The sequence below is a fragment of the Lepidochelys kempii genome, chromosome 16 (assembly GCF_965140265.1).
Source record: "Lepidochelys kempii isolate rLepKem1 chromosome 16, rLepKem1.hap2, whole genome shotgun sequence".
In the NCBI taxonomy this organism is placed as follows: Eukaryota; Metazoa; Chordata; order Testudines; family Cheloniidae; genus Lepidochelys; species Lepidochelys kempii.
Window position 1 is genome coordinate 9,138,408 of NC_133271.1, and position 21,427 is coordinate 9,159,834.

At 56.3% G+C, this 21,427-nt stretch overlaps 1 protein-coding gene across 1 annotated transcript; it reads left to right on the forward strand.

Annotated features, from left to right (window-relative positions):
* The first annotated feature begins 3,536 nt into the window (after positions 1-3,536).
* Positions 3,537-19,988, forward strand: CLIC3 (chloride intracellular channel 3). The gene is made up of 6 exons (XM_073314809.1): positions 3,537-3,572; positions 16,112-16,221; positions 16,959-17,084; positions 17,477-17,583; positions 18,353-18,528; positions 19,796-19,988. Exons 1-6 carry the CDS (start codon positions 3,537-3,539, stop codon positions 19,955-19,957), a joined length of 717 nt encoding a protein of 238 aa, XP_073170910.1. The 3' UTR covers positions 19,958-19,988.
* The last annotated feature ends 1,439 nt before the right edge of the window (positions 19,989-21,427 follow it).

A 21,427-nucleotide genomic window follows, 5' to 3' on the forward strand; every position in this document is an offset into this window, starting at 1 on the left:
CTGCAGGGTGTTATATTTATCCATCAGGGCACTCTTCTTGATAGCTGAGTTCCCCTCTCTGCCCCAACAGAGGGGTGGTTAGACCCCCGAGAGCAAAGGGGCCTGAATCCCAAGAGACAGCTGGCCCTCCTCTAGGGTTACCAGCCTCCTGACTTGGTAGACTCTTCACTGCCCTGAGAAGGGAAAGACTGTTATTTTGGCTGGAATCACAGCAAGGAGCCAGCAGATCTGGGACCAAATGGTGATTGTCTGAGCAAGGGGAAACTGAGACAGGCTCGCCATCGCACCTGTTCAATCATGGGGGGGCTGAGAATCTGCAAGCAGCTCCAGGCAAGTCCCCTGTGGGATTGGTCACTGGGAGTTACGATCCGGCGTGAGGAAAAGCAGTGGCTGGAAGGGCAGTGCAGCAGAACTGCCCCAATCTGTCAGTGAGCCCCAGGCTGGGCACCCTGAGGTCATGTCCAGCTTCTTCTCCCCTTTCTGTGGGGTGCTTCCTGGTGTCACGGATCCACAGGATCAGTTCTCCCATGCCAGCTTTGGAACAGGCTCTAGGAGGCGTGCCAGACCCCGCACAGAATGACTGTGCCAGACCCCCCACAGGATCTCACTCGCCCTCCAACGTAGCCCACATGGCCTCACCCCATCCTTAGGCCAAACCTCTGGGGCTCCAGCAGCTCTGCTTCACAGCGGGGGCTCTGTTCAGTGAATCCAGCCAAGACAGACCCTGGGCAGAGCCTTGAATGCCCGCCGGAATCAGCACACCTCCCCAGGCGTTTGCAGTGATTAACCAAACAGTGTTATCAAAACAGGCGGGTTTATAGTTAAGTGAAACACAGCAGAGGAAGTCCTCAGGTGAGCATAGAGCGAGGAAGGTCAAAGCATCGTCCATCCTGGTGAGACCAGAGAGGCTGGAGTGAACCCAGTGTTCAAGCTCTGTCTGTGTCTGTCTGAGTTCCAGCTCTTATCCCACACCTCAAACCTCCCAGGCCTTGGTTCTCGAGCTGGGGGATTGTGCTCAACTTCCCTGCTGAGAGGTGGGGAAATCTGTCTCCCTCTGGGGCCTTAGTTGCTGGCGGGCAGTGTCCTGATGATTGGGTTTTCCAGTGTTGTGTCAGAGTCAGCCTCTGCCAGGCCTTTTCAGTGACCCATCCCGGCTCACACAGCTGGGCGCCATTAACACCTGTGCCTCAGCCTGCCCTGAGAGCAAACAGTCCTTATCCACCCACTGGGGAACAATGTAGCATACAGGGGAAACTGAGGCACACATAGGCATCATAAAAATATTACAAATAGGTCCCACTTTGTCACATGTTGGTTGTGATAACACAGGTGGTGTGTCTCCCAATGGAAGGAAGAGCGAGGGCAGAGTTTCAGTGGTTGCACAAGACCTTTATGTAATGAGCTGCTCGGGACAAAGGGCTGGGAGCTCTGTTGTCAATCAGAGAGCTGCACAGAAGCTTAGTTTACACCAACTAAGGATCTGTCCCTAGGTGTATAGCCGGGGCTTCAGAAACATGTAGCAAAGGGCTAGACTGCACACCAGCCCTGTTCCATTGGGCCTTGACGTTGGAAAATGCTCAAAGATGAGTTCATAAATTATCTGTCCCAAAGGATTGACAAGTTAATCATGCAATGGGAGGGGCCCCGGCCAGCATTCCCCAGTCTTGACCTGCAGCCGCCTCTATCCCAGGCCTGGGCTCCCTTCCTGCCCTGCCCATGACCTTCAGCCCTGATCCACAATCCTCTGCTGTCCCACCCTGTTCTGCCGATGACCCTCAATCCCAACTCTGCTATTCCAGCCCTGGGCTCCCTTCACGCTCTTCTGAGGCCCCTCAGTTCTGACCCACAGCCCCTTGCTATCCCAGCCCTGAGTGTCACATGACCAGAGGAGCAAGCCCCATATGCTGTTAGAGTTACTCCAGGGGTGGGGGAATTTTCTGTACTCCCCAACCCAGCCACAGACCCCCCGGCTGTTGTAACCTACACTGCACCCAAGAGCTCATGGTGGAGTATGTTACCAGGGTCCCAGCCCCTGCAGGGCAACCTGGGGAAGGAGGCTGCTTGTTAATCCCCATGAGATACAGCTGGGGCGCTCAGGGGGGATGGGAACATGGCACACTACAAGGGGTGCAAAGGAGAGTGAACAGCACTGCATGCCCGTCCCCTAGCCAGCCTCCCTGCTGTGACCCCCAATTTAGCCAGCATCACGGACCTGTGAGTGTTCTCTCCTAGCCCCATTGCTCAGCCCCTGCTTAGCTCTGCAGGGGAGCAGTGCCACTCGCAGGAGTGCCCCAGGTGCCAGGGCTGGCAGGGCCAGGGCCACGATTAGCTGGGCAGGGCAGATGTGAAGCACAGGGGTCCGCGCCCCCACCCAATCCCCTGGCCACATGCTGCCTCATTCCATCTCCACTGCCACCCTCAGCCCCATCAGCCTCCGCTTGCCCTGCTCCAGGCCCCCTCACGTCTCAGCTCCCCCTGACTCCAGCTGCTGCAGGACATTGCCCCTCAGCTCAGCTCCCAGCATCGCCTGCCCCCACCGTCCTCCAGCTAACCCACCACCCAGCCTCCATCATGTCGGCTCCACGCTGCCCTGTTGCTGCAGCCAGCCTCCCAGATCTGCCCTGTCTCTACCCTGCCCTGCTCCCGCCCCTCTGCCCAGTCTCACTGATAAAGGGACATGGGCAACATGAGCTCTAGTCACTGAGCCAGGAAAAAGAGCTGACAACAGGTCCAGACCCTGACTGCCCACTCAGCCAGCAGGGGAAACCCACTACGGCCTGATCCTGCAAGCTGCTCTCTTCCGGCAACCGCTGAGCCTAGCCAGAGCCCCACTGACTCCTGGGGTCTCAGGTGGCCATGAGGATCTGCCCACAGAGCAGTAATACACATCACAAATCAGGGGAAAATGGCAATGCCTGTTCTCGAAGAAAGGCCGTTTCTTGCCCTCATGGCTGCAGAGAGAAGCGCAAACACACCCAGCGCCGATTCTCTTCTAAAATCTCGTGATTTTTTTAAAGTCAAACTCATGATTTCGGGAGGCCTGACTCATGCTATTAGAATACTCGGCTCTGCCCAAACAGTTCCCTTCTCCCACACCTAGGCCTCTTCGGTCCCCTCCCTGTTGTGTGCCCTCCCTGGCTGGGAAGCACTTGGGGTTGGAGGGTCTATGAAATACACGACCCATGGTCGGTTGCACAAGTTGGTAGTGAATACGGCAGCTGCGTTGTCCGACGGCTGCTGCGTGATGCGGGCATGGTGTTGCCGTGTGGCCATCGGACACTCGGAAGAGGGTCCCAGGAATTCTCTCCATTGATCTCTCTGGAAATAGCTACCAGGTGCAGTGGGTTAGTTTCTGTGCACCAGAACGGGGAGGAAACCAACCCCCGGCCCAGGGTGCTGCACTCTCCCCAGAGAGGAATGCACTTGGAGGAGCTCAGGAAAAGGCGGGGCAGTGCCTGACGGGGCTGTATAAAGACGGCCTGCCTGAGCGAGTGTACTCAGAGCAACTCCTGCCAGTCCAGAGCAGCCGGCAAAGGATGGCCGAGAGCTCCAAACTCCAGCTCTTCGTCAAGGTGAGGGGTGCAGCTGCCCAGCTCCCATTGGAACTAGGAGCAGGGGCTGGCGAGGGGGATGCTGTAGTAAATGCTGGTTGGATTTGTGCACAGCACATCACTGAACTAGAGAGAGTCACTTGTTACTATCGATTCATACAGTGAAGGGGGGGCTGGGAATGATCTTGGAGCCGAGACCCAGTGTGGGAAGGTGCAGGCTGGCAGGACAGTCCCGCTGTAACTGCACGAAAATCACCCTCGGGCTCTGTGCCGTAGCATGGGCCTTCTCCTTCCGGAGGGCACAACACCTGCCATAGGCTTGGCCATCGCGCCAGAGAGCAGCGTGCCTAGAAAGACTCTGGAGAATATTTTCAGACAGGACTTGGTCACGTGGGAGCTGAAATCCCTGGGTCTTGGGCACGTACAGCCATTCTGAAAGTGGACCAGAGATGCTTTTGAACAGGTCCCCATCGATCTGTCCCGAGCCGGGGTTGGCAATGTAAAGAAAAAGGTCACTTGGGGCTAAAATGGAAACTAAAGTTTTGGCAAATCAAAAAAAAAGAGGGGGGGTCAGGTCAGACCCAAATGGTTGGTTTCGATTTTGAGCATTTTAATGGTTTTAAATTTTTCAAAAACAAAATTTCAAAATAAAGTTATTTTGAATCAAAAAATTGAAACGTTTTGATATTTTGGGGGGGATTTTTTGTGGGTTTGGAGTTTGTTTGTTTTTAAACAAAACAATTTGATGGGATTGACATGAAATAGTCTGGTGTCACCAAATCTGCATTTGTTGCTTAAAAAAAGTTTTGATTGAAAAATTTTGACCAGCTCTAGCAATGGGGGTGGGATGGGGGGTGCATCGTGGCTGGCCGTATGCCCCAGTGCAGTGGGGGTGCGGGTGGATATAAGCAGTCCGGAAGGGCATTGGAAGTTAATGGGAATGAGGCTCCGTTCAGCTGGTGTTACCCCTGGTTTCTTGTGTCGGCGGGATTGCAGGACTGCCTTCTTGAATTGAGCAATGTTGGCAGCTAGTCCCAGGGGTCACACTCAGTGTCATGTACTGTCTGCCTAACACAGATGTGCCTCGCCTCCCCCAGATCCTGCATCTCTCCCACCCATGGTACCCCATACACAGCCTGCAAGGTACCACTGCTCCCCCATTCCTCTGTATGTCCCCCCCATCATGCCCCAGAAGCACATTCAGCTTGCAGCCGTTGCTGGGGATCATTTCACAGAATCATAGAATATCAGGGTTGGAAGGGACCCCAGGAGGTCATCTAGTCCAACCCCCTGCTCAAAGCAGGACCAATTCCCAGTTAAATCATCCCAGCCAGGGCTTTGTCAAGCCTGACCTTAAAAACCTCTAAGGAAGGAGATTCTACCACCTCCCTAGGTAACGCATTCCAGTGTTTCACCATCCTCTCAGTGAAAAAGTTTTTCCTAATATCCAACCTAAACCTCCCCACTGCAACTTGAGACCATTACTCCTCGTTCTGTCATCTGCTACCATTGAGAACAGTCTAGAGCCATCCTCTTTGGAACCCCCTTTCAGGTAGTTGAAAGCAGCTATCAAATCCCCCCTCATTCTTCTCTTCTGCAGGCTAAACAATCCCAGCTCCCTCAGCCTCTCCTCATAAGTCATGTGTTCCAGACCCCTAATCATTTTTGTTGCCCTTCGCTGGACTCTCTCCAATTTATCCACATCCTTCTTGTAGTGTGGGGCCCAAAACTGGACACAGTACTCCAGATGAGGCCTCACCAATGTCGAATAGAGGGGAACGATCACGTCCCTCGATCTGCTCGCTATGCCCCTACTTATACATCCCAAAATGCCATTGGCCTTCTTGGCAACAAGGGCACACTGCTGACTCATATCCAGCTTCTCGTCCACTGTCACCCTTAGGGCCTTTTCCACAGAACTGCTGCCTAGCCATTCGGTCCCTAGTCTGTAGCAGTGCATTGGGTTCTTCCGTCCTAAGTGCAGGACCCTGCACTTATCCTTATTGAACCTCATCAGATTTCTTTTGGCCCAATCCTCCAATTTGTCTAGGTCCTTCTGTATCCTATCCCTCCCCTCCAGCGTATCTACCACTCCTCCCAGTTTAGTATCATCCGCAAATTTGCTGAGAGTGCAATCCACACCATCCTCCAGATCATTTATGAAGATATTGAACAAAACCGGCCCCAGGACCGACCCTTGGGGCACTCCACTTGATACCGGCTGCCAACTAGACATGGAGCCATTGATCACTACCCGTTGAGCCCGACAATCTAGCCAGCTTTCTACCCACTTTATAGTGCATTCATCCAGCCCATACTTCCTTAACTTGCTGACAAGAATACTGTGGGAGACCGTGTCAAAAGCTTTGCTAAAGTCAAGAAACAATACATCCACTGCTTTCCCTTCATCCACAGAACCAGTAATCTCATCATAAAAGGCGATTAGATTAGTCAGGCATGACCTTCCCTTGGTGAATCCATGCTGGCTGTTCCTGATCACTTTCCTCTCATGCAAGTGCTTCAGGATTGATTCCTTGAGGACCTGCTCCATGATTTTTCCAGGGACTGAGGTGAGGCTGACTGGCCTGTAGTTCCCAGGATCCTCCTTCTTCCCTTTTTTAAAGATTGGCACTACATTAGCCTTTTTCCAGTCGTCCGGGACTTCCCCGGTTCGCCAGGAGTTTTCAAAGATAATGGCCAATGGCTCTGCAATCACAGCCACCAATTCCTTCAGCACTCTCGGACTGGGAGCAGGTCTGTGCAGGAGCCTGGGGGAGCAGGGGTTGGGGTGTGGGGCAGGGCTGTGTAGAGGGGCACCAGGCCAAGCTGTGGAGAAGTCTGGCATGGGGGAGGGAGAAGTGCCAGTGAGCGAAGGGGGCCGAGGGGCTGGGAAGGGAGACGCACTCGGACAAACTCATCAGCCAGTCCCTCCTGTGCAGCCTCAGAGCACAGAACCCGTCTGCCCTGCTTCTCCCCCCAGCCCCCGCCTTCTCATACGCTGCCCCCTACCAAGCTCTGCTCCCCCTGCCTAGGCCAGCCGCCACTGGGTGTCTCCACAGCTGAGGTTCCATCCGCCCAGCCCAGCCACTCGCTCCCTGGCCCATTGCACCCAATTACCGCAGCTGCCTGCCTTGTGCGCAAGCATTTTCGCAGCACATTGCAGGGGAGGAGGGCGTTCAGCTGCCCAGGGCCTGTTGGTGCCTGTATGGATCACACACACCCTGGGACACTGGCTGCTCCTCAGAGCCAGCAAAACAGCCTCCTTTGCGGAGGAGGGAACTCGAGATCCCCTGGGGGTTGATCCCACCCAGCCCCGTCATGTGCAAAGAAGCCAGCTGACTTCATACACCCCCTTGGCTCAAGACAGCCAGGCTGTAGCAGCAGGCTCCAGGCTCCTGTCCCGGGATACCAGCCTGGCACCCCCTGGTTACTCATGGCTCCCCTGGCCATCCCCCCAGCCCCTGCGCCATCCCCAAGCCCCTCTATCCCGTGGTTCCAAGAGAGCTGCTTTGGTGGCCCCAGGGCACACAGAGGGCATGGGCTCCCCTGGCTTGACCTCTCTGAGACCGGGCCCCTCCTGTATCCGCTCAGCGGGGTTCCGCTGAAGCCTCCTGTGGGCTCATGCAGGGGCACGTTCACCATGGGAAACACTTTTCTGTGCCAGGCCCTTCAGCCCCATACCTGGCATACAGGTCAGGGGGCAGAGATGCTTGTGCCCACGTGCTCCTGGCACAGCCACTGCTCCCATCTGACCCTGTGGGGACTGGAGAGTGCAGAGCTCCTGGCACCCCCCGGCTACAAGGCCGTAAGTGAAGGGCTCCATGTGGCGCCAGTCTGGGAAGGAGCTGGAGCCCTGTTCAGAAACCGATCCCTGCAGCGATGGAGCTGTACAGAGCTCTGACCTAGGCTGACTCAGGGCTCCCTGCCCTGGAACTGCTGCTGGCTGCCCATGGGTCAGGTTGATGGCCCTAGTCAGCATGGGCAGCGGGCGTTCTAGTGATCAACCTCTTTGCCCCAGCCGCAGAGTCCCACTGAGGGGCTGCCTATGCCCGATGGCTGCTGCCAAGGAGCCGTGTGTCGAGTAGCCCTATGTCGAGTTCCAGTAGCCCTATGTCGAGAGAGCACACATGCCCATCCCTATACCCAGGCCTGCTTGGGGGTGGGGCTGAGGCCCCAGGCCAGCCAGGGTGGAAGCAGGGCCGAGGCAGCACACGCAGCGTGGTGGGGACAGAGCAGGTTGACGCGCCATCCCTCCCGTGTCCTGCCAGTGCTTGGAGTGGCCACAGCACCCCTGGGGAGGGGAACAGGGATCCTGAAGAACCTCCCCCCCCATTTCCCTCCCCCGCTGTCCCCACCCATGTCTCCAGCACACCCTGGAAATCCTGCAGCCCCTGCCCTATTGCCGGTTGATGGGAAGGGGCTGACGAAAGGCTGAGGAGCAGATCACTGGCCCCTTGCCGGGCGTCAGTCAATGACAGCCACGGCTCATCCTGCCAGGAGCCCAGCCCCAGTCTCTGGAGCGGCTGGGTGCGTGTTGCTGTGGCCTGCCTGGGGCAGAATGCCCTGCACCACGGCCCAAGCCTCAGGGGCATTTGCAGGAGCAAAGCAACCGACTGATTTCCTGCTGCCAAGCTGGCTGCAGCAAAAGACAAACCCCTGGTTTCTGGCTGACACCCTGCCAAGATAATGAGCACAACATCCCCAACTGGTTACCTGGACGGGCGTGGAGAGCAAAGTGCACCCTGCCCAACCCCTTACCTCTGGCAAACCCTCAAGCAAGCAGATGTCCTCTACAGCGCCTTTCATCCAGGAGGCTCCAGACGTGTTTCACAGACTTCATCTATGCAGCCGCCGCTGGGGTGGAACAGTTTGTGGCAATGCTGCGCCGCAGTTTAGGGCAGGACATGAAGAAGAATTCTGCACCCAGTGGTAACTGCCGTGGGGATTTGTGGCTGGCAGACTCCACTAAGCTCTGCTGGAATTTGGGCAATACATGTTTGTTCGTCAGTATTTGTGTCTTTGAGCGTGAAGAGCTGCTGTGTGGATTGCAGTGGAGAGGGGTTGGTGTTTGGATGGGGCAGTAGAATCATCCAGTGATCCTCAAACAAGACTGGAAGTCAGGATCTGGGTCTACTGGTTCTGCTACTGAGCGCTGTGTCACCTTGGGCAAGTCACAGCAGCTGTGTGCCTCAGTTTCCCCATCCATAAAATAGGGACTAGTAATAAACACCTACTTCCCACAGGGTAGTCATGAGTTTTGATTTAATAAGGGGCTATCCATAAATTAGGTAACATTTTTTTGGTGATTTTTTAAGACCCACCCACTCCTAGTAACATTTTGTAACAAACACGCCCACCCCTTAATGTATTATGTGGTTTGTGGCCAGCCCCACAGATGGGTAAAGCACTTTGAGAGCCTCCCATGGCAGGCGCTCTAGACGGGTGAGATAGGACATGAATGTGCGTCTTTATGTCCATTATGTAGATCTATAATTTGAGCACTCTTGACTGATGTTTGCACTTGGACTCCTCCTAGACTGGTAGGAGTTGACATCTGGGCCATGTGCCATTCTTAGGTTGGCAATTAGGTTTCAGATTTGACTTGAGGTATTAATACTCTCCAGACAAATGTTTGATTGATTTGCAGATTTGCTAGAGAGGTGTCAATATAAAAGGATAAAATCAATGTACAGAATTCATTCATTTCTACGTTTTATCCTCACACAGGCCCCTCCACTAGGGGAGCAGCCAGCTCCAAAAAGCCCTTGCTCACGCGCATATTTCTTCTTGCCACTTACAGACATGTACAGTATTAATGCCTCATATGAGCCATAACTCACCAGCAACTCATGCAGCATAGACCATGAGCATGGATCACATGCAAGTGCAAACATCTCGTGTAATGGTCCATGAAATATGCTATGGGATCCTTTGGCTAAGCTCAGTGGAGTCTCTCAAAAAGATGCATAAACAGGTGAATCTCGAGCAGGAGTAGAGAGGTTATTTTACCTCTGCTCAGCACTGGTGCAACCATTGCTGGAATCCTGTGTCCAGTTCTGGTGTCCACAATTCAGGAAGGAGCTTGATGAAGAGGGGTCAGAGAAGAGCCACAACAATAATTAAAGGATCAGAAAACCTGCCTTATAGTGAAAGATAGAAGGAGCTCAATCTATTTAGTTAACAAAAGAGAAGGTGAAGAAGTGACTTGATCACAGTCTATAAGTACCTACACAGGGAACAAATATTTAATACTGGGCTTTTCAATCTAACAGAGAAAGGTCTAACCCAAGCCAATGGCTGGACATTGAAGCCAGCAAGATTCGGACTAGAAATAAGGCATACAATTTTAATAGTGAGAGTAATTAACCGTTGGGACAATTTCCCAAGAGTCATGGTGAATTCTCCATCACTGGCAATTTTAAAATCAAGACTGGGTGTTTTTCTAAAAGATTTGCTCCAAGACTTATTTTGGGGCAGGTCTCTGGCCTGTGTTATACCTGGGAGGTCAGACTAAACAATCCCAGTGATCCCTTCTGGCCTTGGAAACTATGACCCTCAATTCAAGAGCTGACGCATTCTCGAGTAGATCACAGGCCTGATTTCAACCCCATTCAACACAGTGGAAACTGCTGGCTCTAGCAGCCACTGGATCATATAGCTGGGTCTAGCCTTTGTACTCAAAGACCCAATCAGTTTTGCCCTCTCTAGAGTCTGTGTCTGCAAGAACATGTATTCTGTGCAATGGAGCTTGTTTTTCACTGCTGCTAACTTGGGTGTAACTGTACAGACCAATGTCCGACTCACCAGATGGACCAGACCAGATGTAACCAGCCCACAGCATCCACCCTGTGACTAGAGAGAAGGGCACGTCCGCTTAGAATAAACTTTGTCATGAAACTGTCTGTGCCTTGGGGATTATTGACCTGCCTGCATCACCCACGGCTGTGCCAGGAAATGCCGGCATCTGCTGGCCTGGGGCCTTTCCCGGCCGTGGCAGCTAGCTTGTCTTGGTGGCTGGAAGGATCCACAGGGTCTCTGCTCCAGAGAAGGGTTATTGGAAGCTCCAGCGCACCAGACTGGGGTGTTAGGGGCTCAGCCCCCCCAACTCTGCAAGCCACTCGTGGTGGGGAGCAAGCTGGAGTCACTGTAGTGCCTTTCCCCGAGATCCTGCACCGCACTCACAGAACCAGCCCTGCCTTCCCAGACGAGGACAGAGCATGAGGCCCTTGGTCACCAGAGTACGGCCCTGGGACCAGGAGACGGACCAGGCTGGCAGAGGCTAGGCTCTTATTCGCAGTGCTCTGGGGAAATGCATGCCCAACTTCCGAGTCCCTAGACCTCACCTGCTCTGCCATGGGAGCAGCAGGCCACCTCCTTTCACTGCTGCTTCCGTAAGTGGCTGGCAGGGGAAGGCCAAGCTGCCCCAAGGAACAGCACTGCGCAGGGCCGTAGGGCCGGCAGCTTAGAGCAGTGCTCCTCCATGAGCCAGCCCAGGTCTCCTGGGAGCGCGGCTGTAGGCTCAGGGGCAGCTCTGCCCCGCTTGGGGAGAGGAGACAATTCAACCAGGGTCTGATTCATTCCCCTTTGGCCCAGTTCTGTGCACCGCCACAGCGGGGAATTGCACAGAGGTGGGGCAGGATCCAGGCAGGGCCGTGACTCCCGGGCCCCGGCCTGCAGAGGGCACCCGGGCACAGTTCTGTGCCCCAGAGTGAAGCGAGCACTCGGGCCTCCCACAGAACAGGACTTTGCCACTAGTCTGACAGCCCCCATCTGGGCGAACGTGGGCAGCTGTCACAAGGGGGCTCTCAGGAAAGGCTGACATGGCCGGGGGGGGGAAGAGGAACAGCAGTGTCACAGAGCTGGGCCTGAGCCAAACCCTGACCCTTTCTGCATGGCCCTACGCCCTGTGAAGGGGCGGTGGGAGGGGACAGACTAGTGAGAGCAGGCAGGGCCATGGGGGTGGGCGTAAGATGGGGCTTGTAGTCAGGGACCTTGGCTGCACCGGTCTTTCTTCTTGTGTCTGACCTTAGCTGGAGGTTGGATTCCACAAGGCTGATTCCACTGGGGCAAGGCTCAGCTCAGCCCGTTGTTGAGGGGACAGTGCATGGGAAGTAGCTTCTAAGAAATCCGCTTCGCTGCAACCAGCTGCGCCCTTCATTCCAGTAACCCACAGTGCCCTGCCCACCCCTAGCAATAGAAGAGGGCAAGGAGCCTGGGTGTATGACACAGCAAGCTGGGCCTTGTGCTTTATGGCAAGGGGACAGGTTCTGATCTGTTACACCGAGGTACGTCCCCTGGGCCCCATTCCCCACCTGTCATCACTTACACTAGTGCAGAAGGGTATAACACACCCACAGTGGGAGCATTTCACACACCCCAGGCACCCCTGTAAACGTTGGCACAAGGCGACGGAGATTTGCGTGGCGCTGCGTGGGGACGGGGTTTGTCATTTCACAGGACAATTCGGGATTTCGGCTTTTTTTGTCCCCGTTGGAAATGGAACGAAGCCAGATCGTTTCACTGTGACGTGAAATTCCCCCCAATGTTCATTCTGGGGTCCATTGAAAAGTTTCATTTTGCTAAAATCAAAATGTTTCCTTCCGATTTTGACTTGGCGTTTCTGTTCTGAAGTGGCTTTGCATGGCCATTTCTGAAAAGCTGAAAATGATACAAACGGTTCCATTCCAAAAAGGGGCAAAGGGCTTTTTAAAAGCATCTTCTTGCTAAACAAACCTTGCCTCGAAATGGGCCGGTCGCCACGAAACGTTTCGCTTGCAATAATTCGATATTTTCCAGCGGAAAAACATCTCGTTGGAGTAAAAGCTGTAAAAGCTTGTAAAAACTGTAAAAGCTACTCTAGATTTACTGTAACTGAGGTCAAAGTCTAGCCCAGATCCTTAGTAATCCAGCAGCCCCACCCAGCAGGTGGTTTCAGTGCTATAAATCAGAGGCTGCATACCAACGCCCACAATTCAGGTAAAAATCGAAAGGGGAGCTGTGCCAAGACCCTGAGGGGAGCCCGAAGCGCTGTGAAGTGATATTCATCAGGATTGCTCAGGCCTTTCCTTTGATATGTCACTGGGGGCAGACACACTTTGCCGCCGGTCCCTCGCTTTCCTTTCTCTGCCCCACCAGCCAAGACGCAGCCGTTTTGTCCACGGAAGCAGCAGTTGCTTGTGGTCTGTCCTTTTGAGAGCCTTGGGACTGTGTGGAGGGACATTAGCCTTGCTGCTGCCAGTTCAAGTCCAGTTCCAGCTGGTGCAACTGGTCCCTCAAGGTCAGGGGCACAAAACCCACCCACAAATCTAAAGGGATAGCATTGGTTAAACAAAGCCTCCCTTGTACCCTGGGGGATTAACAATACGCCTGGTCATCTTCTTCCTATGGCTGATGAGAGCAACAACCACACTCGGAGGGTTAAGCCAGATAATTGTGTCAGGAGTAGAGGAGTGTATCACCCTGATGCCTCCTTCATTTCCGTGAATCGGGCACTGAGTCATTATATGTTCCAGGGTCTCTTCTGGATGACCACGGTCGCACGCTGCGGAGTTTTGAATTTTCCCTTTGTGCTGCAAGTAGCCGCATTTGCCATGGTTTGTGCAGATGTGGTTTAGGGTTGCTTGTAACCTTCATGGAAGATCAAAGCCAGGGATCTTCTGTGTCAGGTCTTTCACAGGGTATTTGTGATGTCATGTGAACTTCATTTGGCTTTCCAAGCTTCATCGGGCTGAAGTCACATTGTCTAAGATTAAGCACGTGAGTCCAGAAGGGCCTGCATGACTTCAAGAGGTGCTGAGGGAGATTGCTGAGGTCCTGGTGGATGGAGAGACGTTCGCTTTTCTCGATTTGCTGGACTTCCCGGAGGGTTGCGGCATCGTGGCAAATGGGTGGGGGAGCGACATCTGGCAGCACGGGCAGCCAGGGTGCTGGGATCGACTTGAGGGTTCCAGAGGTGCACCACATTGCTGGGTCAGTTGGACATCAACAAGTCGAGTGTGGCTACTTCTGGTGCAAAATACTCGGCTTTGGAGTACACAAGGGCCAACACTGTGATCCATAGCACTGATGCTGATGCTCCCCAGCTTGTGCCTGCCAGTTTCTGGACCAGGTTGACCCTTGTCTTCATCTTAGCAGCTGCCTTCTCCAGGTGATCCTGGAAAGTCAGTGTGCAATCCAGCTTCACTCCAAGACAAGTCAGAGTGGGGTCATGTGGCCATTGGTGCTGAAGAAGGTCATTTCAGGGTGCGCTTAGCATTCCTGTTGTCACGATGGGATGCAGTGACTGCTGGTTTGTGGGCAGTTGGCTTGAGCCTCAATTTCCGGAGATATTCCTTCCTGGTTTTTAGGTCCCATTCAAGGTGCACTCGATGACTTGAAGGTGGCTGCTTGCATTGCCAGGGCAAGGTCAACCGCATATGAAAATTTACATTACTCGGTTGGCAGCATGTTGCTTGTGTAGACATTGGAAGGCATCGGCGCAAGTACTGAGCCTTGTGGCAGCCCGTTGTTGAGGAGCTGGGGCGAGCTGACTTTGTCACCCAAATGGACACGTAGCCGCCTCCCGTTCAGCATCGTCCATAGCAGGCACAGTGTTTTGAGACAAGGGATGACCCTTGCAAGCTTCAGCATCAGGCCTTTCATCCAGACCCTGTCGTAGGCCAATGACAGGTCTGCAAAGGCTGCACCGGTCTTGGTTTTCTTCTGGAATCTGGCCTCGATGTGTGTTACAAGGGCCAAAACTTGGGCGCAGCAACTGCGTTTAGGCCACAATCCCTCTTGTTCTTCGGGGATCACTGACTCGACGAGAAGACTGATTCTCCAGGGGATGATATGTTCCGGGAGTTTGTAGGTCATACACAGGAGTGATATCGGCCTATAGCTTCCCGGGTCATCGGTTGGCTTGCCTGGTTTGAGTATGGCAATTACTATCCCCTCCAGACAGGCTTTTGGGATTCATCCGGATTCCAACGTTTTGGTGTCATTTCGCCAGCCAATGGAGTCCCTTGGAGCCTAGTTGATGAAGAAATTTGAGTGGGATACCATCTCCACCGGCCTCCTTCCCTTGCTGAATGCAGCTAAACTCTCCTTTATTTTTTATCTGTGCTGCTGGCGGTGGGGGGTCTCCTGGAGGGATGGAGGTCATTGCTCGGTGTAGCTAACGATGGATCTCTCCCTTGGTGGTTTTGTCGAGCAGTCCTTTTGTGCTCTCTGCTGGTTTCGGGAAGTATTTTGATCTTTGGGCATGATGGTTGTAGTCACATTGCCAGCGAGCGGAGTGGAAAGTTGCTCATGGTTTGGGGTCGTCATGAGAACAACGGACTTCAAGAATCAAGGGCCAGATCCTTCCCTGGTGCAAATGGGCAGATGTAAATGACTAGACTGGAGCGATGGTGATTTACACCAGCTTCCTGCAGCCTCACCATGTTACACCAGCCAAAGATCTGGGCCCAAAAGTATTTTCTAGCCTTCCTGCTGTTTGTTCCTGTCTCCAATTTCCCTCCGCTCAGCCAGTGCTGGGAGATAGTCGCCTTCCCCCTCGCTGCCGGCCTGTGGCCTTGCTGGCTCTCCTGCGTTAATAGAGAGCAGTTCGTTGGGCCTGAGGAATGCCTGCTCTGCCCTTTGTCTACTCACTTGTGTCATATACTAGTGGTTCACACTCCCCCACAGGTGTGAATCAAGGCACAGGGTGCAAAGCCAGAGAACTGAACCCAGTGGCATTTGGCATCCTCGGCTGCAAAGCATCAGTTCAGTGCCAGAAATTGCCCCTTATCATTGATATTTTAAAATATGGGCCGTGAAGACATGTGAAGACAGTAAAATCCCATGTTTAATACACAAATGTAACCAACTGTTGGGTCTAAAAGTACCAGAAGGGGCCGTTCATAACCAAGCCCAGCTTGCCTCCCTCCACGGCTTGGGGGAGGTTATTTTAGAAATAGGAGAATTTTCTACCTGTTGGGAAAAGGATGAAACTTGGTAGTCAACTATTTTTGCTTTGGGGAGGGGGGATACCTGGAGGGTTCTATTATGGGACTGGCCACTGAGTCATTGTCTCTTCTAGACGGAGTCACTGCCACATAGTGACTCATTTTCCCCATCTGTATAATGGGGGGACTGATACCATCCCAATGGCCACGCCAGAGGAATAGACATTTACATCCCCCAGCACTTTACAAGCTGTGACTGGTTGATGCACCTCTCGGTTCTCCCCAAACCCCCACCCACTGGATCCGGATCAAGGAGTGTCACAAAGAGATGGATCCAAAGAAAAAAATCACAGATCCAGACAGCCTGGTTTTGGGGCACAGGCCCCTCTCTAATCATAACCCCCATTATATAGATGGGAGAAAATAAGGCAAGGAGAGACTCAGCATGAAATCCAACTTGTGCAGTACTGTACCATCAGGGAAAATCCTTCCTGATCTCAGCCAGCCATGGAGGTTGGCCCTGAAGCATGAGCATGGCGCCTCCTGGTGAGCAGTGGCAATGCTGTTCAGGGTCACTGGGATGGCAGCGCTTCCTGGTTTTCAGCTCACTAAGCGTCGTTCTTGTCTCCCAAGGCAAGCGATGATGGGGAGAGCATCGGGCACTGCCCCTTCTGCCAGCGCCTCTTCATGGTTCTGCTGCTCAAGGGGATCCCCTTTACTCTGACCACAGTGGATATGAAGAGGTAAGGACACAGTGGGAACCATGGACTATGGTCAGCATGGCCCCAGGACGCTACCCCACCCACCTGCATGGTTTTCCCATCGAGCCCCCTGCCAGGCCCCCAACTCCCCCTTTCCTCTGGCAGTGCGTCTGCCTGGCTGACTCACACCCAGCGCTGTGGCTGCCAGCTCCCTGACTGTTCCAAACAGCCCCGGCATCCGGGTGGAGGCGCCGCACAGACCACAAGACTGGAGAGCACAAAGAATTGCCGGGGGGGGGGGGCGGGGGGGCAGGAGGCTCCTGCTGCAATCATCCCCAGCGCGCTCACGGAGCAAAGCCTGGTGGCAGCACTGAGGGGCTGGGAAGGTGGCCCTGGCCGCTGTCTGGTGGGACAACGCTGCAACCCCCACCCTACTACCAGTGCCAAGGGGGGGAGAATCCGTCTGTCAGAGCCCTGAGGGCAGCCGCTTCCCACGGCCAGGGCTCCTCCTAGGCAGCCCCTTCCCACGGCAGAGCCCCGCGCAGTCGGCCGGTTGGAGGGCAATCACCACGCAGGGTGCAGCAGTCGCGGGCGCTCAGCCCTTGGGAGGCCGGGACAGGCAGCGCTGGCCAATAGCCGGCATCGGGGCAGCCTGAAGCCATTGTATCACTGCCCTCTGCAGCCAGGAGGAGGGTGACCGGCACCTGCTGCCCTCTGCCCGCGCCAGCCCTGTGGCAATGCCCTGGGGTCACCGAGAGCCTCTGCCCTCCCCCCTGCAGGGCCCCGGATGTGCTGAAGGATTTTGCCCCAGGAGCCCAGCTGCCCGTGCTGCTGTATAATGGGGAGCCCAAAACTGACACCAACAAGATCGAGGAGTTCCTGGAGGAGACCCTGGGCCCCCCAAAGTGAGTGGGGTCAGCCCCTCCCCCGAGAGTTGGGCGTCCCATGTGGGCACAGCAAGAGATTGGCCCCATGGGAGAGGGGCTGGGGGCATCAATCCAGAGCGGGGAGAGGAGCCCCTGCGGTGATGGGAGGCAAGGTGGGCTGGGGACTCGGGGCCAGGCAGGGTGTGAGGGTCAAGGGGGCACAGGTGGGACCAATGGGGGAGGATGTGGGGAAACCATGGATGCGGGAGGGGAATGGAGTGACAGAGGAGATGGAGCAGGATGGAGAGGAGGGGAGGAGGGTCGGTTCTCAGGGCATCGCACTGAGTTCTGGTGCCCAGGGCAGAGGGGCACGGTCTGAGCCCCCAGCCCCACCACAGCCCCCTCTCACTCCCTCCCTTTGCCTCCTGCAGCTTCCCCAGCCTGGTTCCCCGGTACAAGGAGTCCACCACGGCCGGGAACGACATCTTCCACAAGTTCTCCGTGTTCATCAAGAACTCGCTGCCGGCCCAGGACGAGGGTGAGGGACTTGGCTCACCGAGGGACGGGCAGGGTGTGTGTGTGTCCACATGCAGCCACAAGGGGGTAACACTGCGGCCACCACCAAAGCTCTTGGCCTGCTCACCCTCCCCCCCCCCCCAGTGCTCCCCCACGGCACTGCACGAACTCGCTGCTGCACCCCTTGCTGGGATCCTGGAATCCAGTGGGATCCTGTGAGCAGATGGGACAGGACGGGGCGAGGGGCCACACTCACCCAGCAGCCTCCCCTGACCCCCTTGCAGCTGAGCAAGGCCACGGCCTGGCTCTCCAGTCCAGCCCCCCCTCTGCTGCTGGCCCTTGTCATGGCACGGACTGTGGGGGTGAAGGGCTGGCTCCGGAGGGGCTCTCCATTCCCCCACCAACACCGGTCGATTCTGCCCTGGAGGGGCTCCCCCAAGAGGCCGGAGGGGGTTTATGCCCTGGTGCATCCAACCATCTGCTGCTCTGCCCAGCCCCGATAGAAACCTAGGGGTGGGGAGAGCCGGGGGCCTTACTGCCCTGGTGTGTGTGTGTGTGGAGGGGGGGTTACTCCGGTGCTGCCCCATTCTGGGGGTGACTAGGGAGGCTGGCAGTCCGGCGCCACCCCGCAGGAAATGCCACCACCCCCAGCGTGCAAATGCCTCGGGAGCCCCCAGGTTCCTCTCCGCACGGGGGTGAGGGGTGCCCACAGTGCCGCGTCACTTGAGGACCCCAGCACCGGCCCAGGGCAGGTGCCCGCTGTACAGCGACTCTCCGCCCTCCACCCGCAGTGCTACAGAAGAACCTGCTGAAGGCCCTCCTGAAGCTGGACAGGTACCTGAGCACCCCCCTGGAGTACGAGCTCGCCCGGGACCCCAGCCTCACCGTCTCCCAGAGGAGGCTCCTGGACGGCGATCAGCTGACACTGGCCGACTGCAGCCTGCTGCCCAAACTTAACATTGTCCATGTGAGTATGGGTGCCCCGGGTGGGACCCCCACAGCCACCGCCAGCTCCCCCACCATCTCCAATCCATACGACCCCCCCAGCCACTACCCCCTACCCTTGTGGGCCCCCCACAGGCACTGCCAGGGGTACAGATTCTGCCAGCCCCCCACCACCCCACCAACCACCCCCTACCCCTGTGGGCACCCCACAGCCACCACCATGTACGGACACCACCAGCCTGCCTACCAGCCCCCACCCATACAGCCCCCCACCCACCGCCAGTCCACCCACCAGCCCCCACCCATATGGGCCCCCAGCCACCCCACCATCTCCCTCCCATATGGCTCCCCAGCCACTGACAGCCCTCCCCACCAACCTCCACCCGTATGCCCCCCCCCATCTACCACCAGCTCCCCCCCATCATCCTCTACCTCTACGGCCTCCCTAGTCACCGCCTACCCACACTCCCCCACTCTTCCCCCTGCGATCTAGAACATCCCCTTCACCCCCCCAATCTGTGATGGCCCACCACCCACCATTCGGCCCCCTGCCCTGTGCACCAGGCCCCACCTTGCCTAAATGAGTTTCTCGGACACGGGAGCGGATCGCAGACCAGAGCCCAGGAGCCAGGCAGCTCTGTCCTCTGGCACAGCGTGCGTTATTCAAGCCTGCGAGGAGTTGCTATGGGGAGGGTGGGTTAGCTGTGGGGTCATGGGGGCTTCCAGGGCCAGGTGGGTTGGATGAGGGGTAGTTCCAGGCTGAGCTGGTTAGCTGTAGGGGCAGGCAAGGTGGGTTAGCTATAGGGCCAGTCCAGAGCTGGGCAGATTAGCTGTGGGGGCAGGCAGAGTAGGTTAGCCAAGGGGGCATGGGGTCAGAGCAGAGCTGGGTGGATTAGCCAGGGGGGCGCGGGGGTCTGTCCCAGGCCAGGCAGGTTAGCTGTGGGGGAAGGCAGGGTGGGTTAGTCTAGGGAGCATTGGGCCAGCCCAACTTTGGGTGGGTTAGCAGTGGGGCCAGGCAGGGTGGGTTAGCCAAGGGGGCGCAGGACTAACCTGGAGCTGGGCAGGTTAGTCAAGGGAGGGGGGCAGCCCAGAGCTGGGCAGGTTAACCGTGGGGCAGGCAAGGGGGGTTAGCCGAGGGGGGGCACAGAGCCAGCCCAGAGCTGAGCAGGTTAGCTGAGGGGAGGTGCAGGGCCTTGTGGGGCAGGTGAGGGGGTGCAGGGCCAGCCTGGGACCGGAGGAGGATTTGTCCATTGGGACACTCTCTCCATTCACCCCACCTCTGTCCCCAGATCGTGTGCAAACACTACCGGCAGCTGGGGATCCCCCAGGAGCTGCGTGGGGTCTGGCGCTACCTGGACAGTGCCGGCGAGGCCAAGGAGTTCAAATACAGCTGCCCCAATAGCGAGGAGATCGTGCAGGCCTATCGCACTGTGGTGAGGCCGCTCAAGTAGCCAGAGCCCGATGCTGCCTCTGCTCAGCCTGGCGCTGCCCTGCGCCCGCTGCCAGTGCTGGAGAGAGGCCTGGCGCTGCCCTGCCTGGCCCGGTCCTCCTCCATCTCTCTGCCTTGCCGCCCATGAACATCAGACAAGGGTTGAGGGAACTGGAGCCACTGCCCTTCTCACCGCCCCTGGGCTCAGCAGCCTGGGGGCTTGGCCAGCCTGGACTCCTGTGGGGCAGAGGTAGCCGCACCCCCTTCGCCAGTCAGGACTCTGCAGCAGAACACAGGACAGGACCGGACCCCTGGCTCCTCAAACCCAGTCCCCCTCCCCTTCCTGTACTTATTGGGGGGCGGGGGGGCCTCATTTGGCACCTTTTCCTCCCCTTCCCCCACACAACCCTCGCTGCCAGAGCCTCCTCTTGGCAACTCAGCTAACATTCCCCTTTCAGCTCCTGCTCCACCGTCTGCAGAGAGGGCAGCCGCGGGCTGTGGCCCCAGCCTGTGGAGGGCCACCCAGGGCAGGGCAGATGAGCCCGGCAGAGGTGAGGGGCAGAGAAGAGCAGTGGGGGCTGAGAAAGTTGCATGATCCTCCCCCGCCAGGGGGTGCAGCCGCCCCTAGGCTCAGCCATGCTCTCGGCAGCGATGCTGCTGGAGGGGCCATGTCAGCCCCAGCAGTTTGTGTCCAGCGCGGGCTCGGGTCTGCCCAGCTGCGAAACAGGCCAGGCTGAGGCAGCTCCCCAGAAGCTATCGGGGAGACAGGGGTCGGAGCACCCACAGCAGCAAAGGCAGCCGACGCTCGCCCCAGGAGACGATCGCGTGGGACTGGGCTGGTGCAGCCGTGGCGGGGAACCCATGTGGCATCACCCAGCCTTTGCAGATCAGCCCAGGATTGCTGTGCAGTGCCCGGGAAGCCCTGTGTGGCTCAGTAGGGCTGCCAGTGCTGGACTAGGGGCTGGCGACTCCTGGCTACCAGCATGCAATCGCCTTTGGCAGTTGCTCAGCCCAGTAGCTGGACCCTCCTTCCCAACCGGGAATGAGTTTGTCTCCCCCACCTGCTAGGGGGGAGGGGGTTACCTGTATTATGTCAGAGCATTTAAAATCAATAAATAGGAAAGCAAGCAGGTGGTGATGTCATGAATTGTCATGAATGCACAGCCTGCTACAGAGATGGGGCAGGGCTCAAGGGCAGATTCTCACCCCCGCCCACCCCAGCTCCACTCTTCCACAGGGGGACGGGATACCCGCAAGGCGCTAGATACATCTCCTGCCTCTACAACAGCCCTGCGGAGAGTCTTCAGACCCCGACCCTTGACAGCGCCTCCCTACAAACGTCCCCTGCGTGCGGAGTGGGATCTTTGCAGGAGAGACAATGAAAGCAGGCTGGAGTCATGGGTTTATTTAGAATAAGTTACAGACACACAGCGTGGAGTTAACACATTGGTGAAAAGTCATTAAAACAGTAATTCATGCCAAGCCCCTTGTG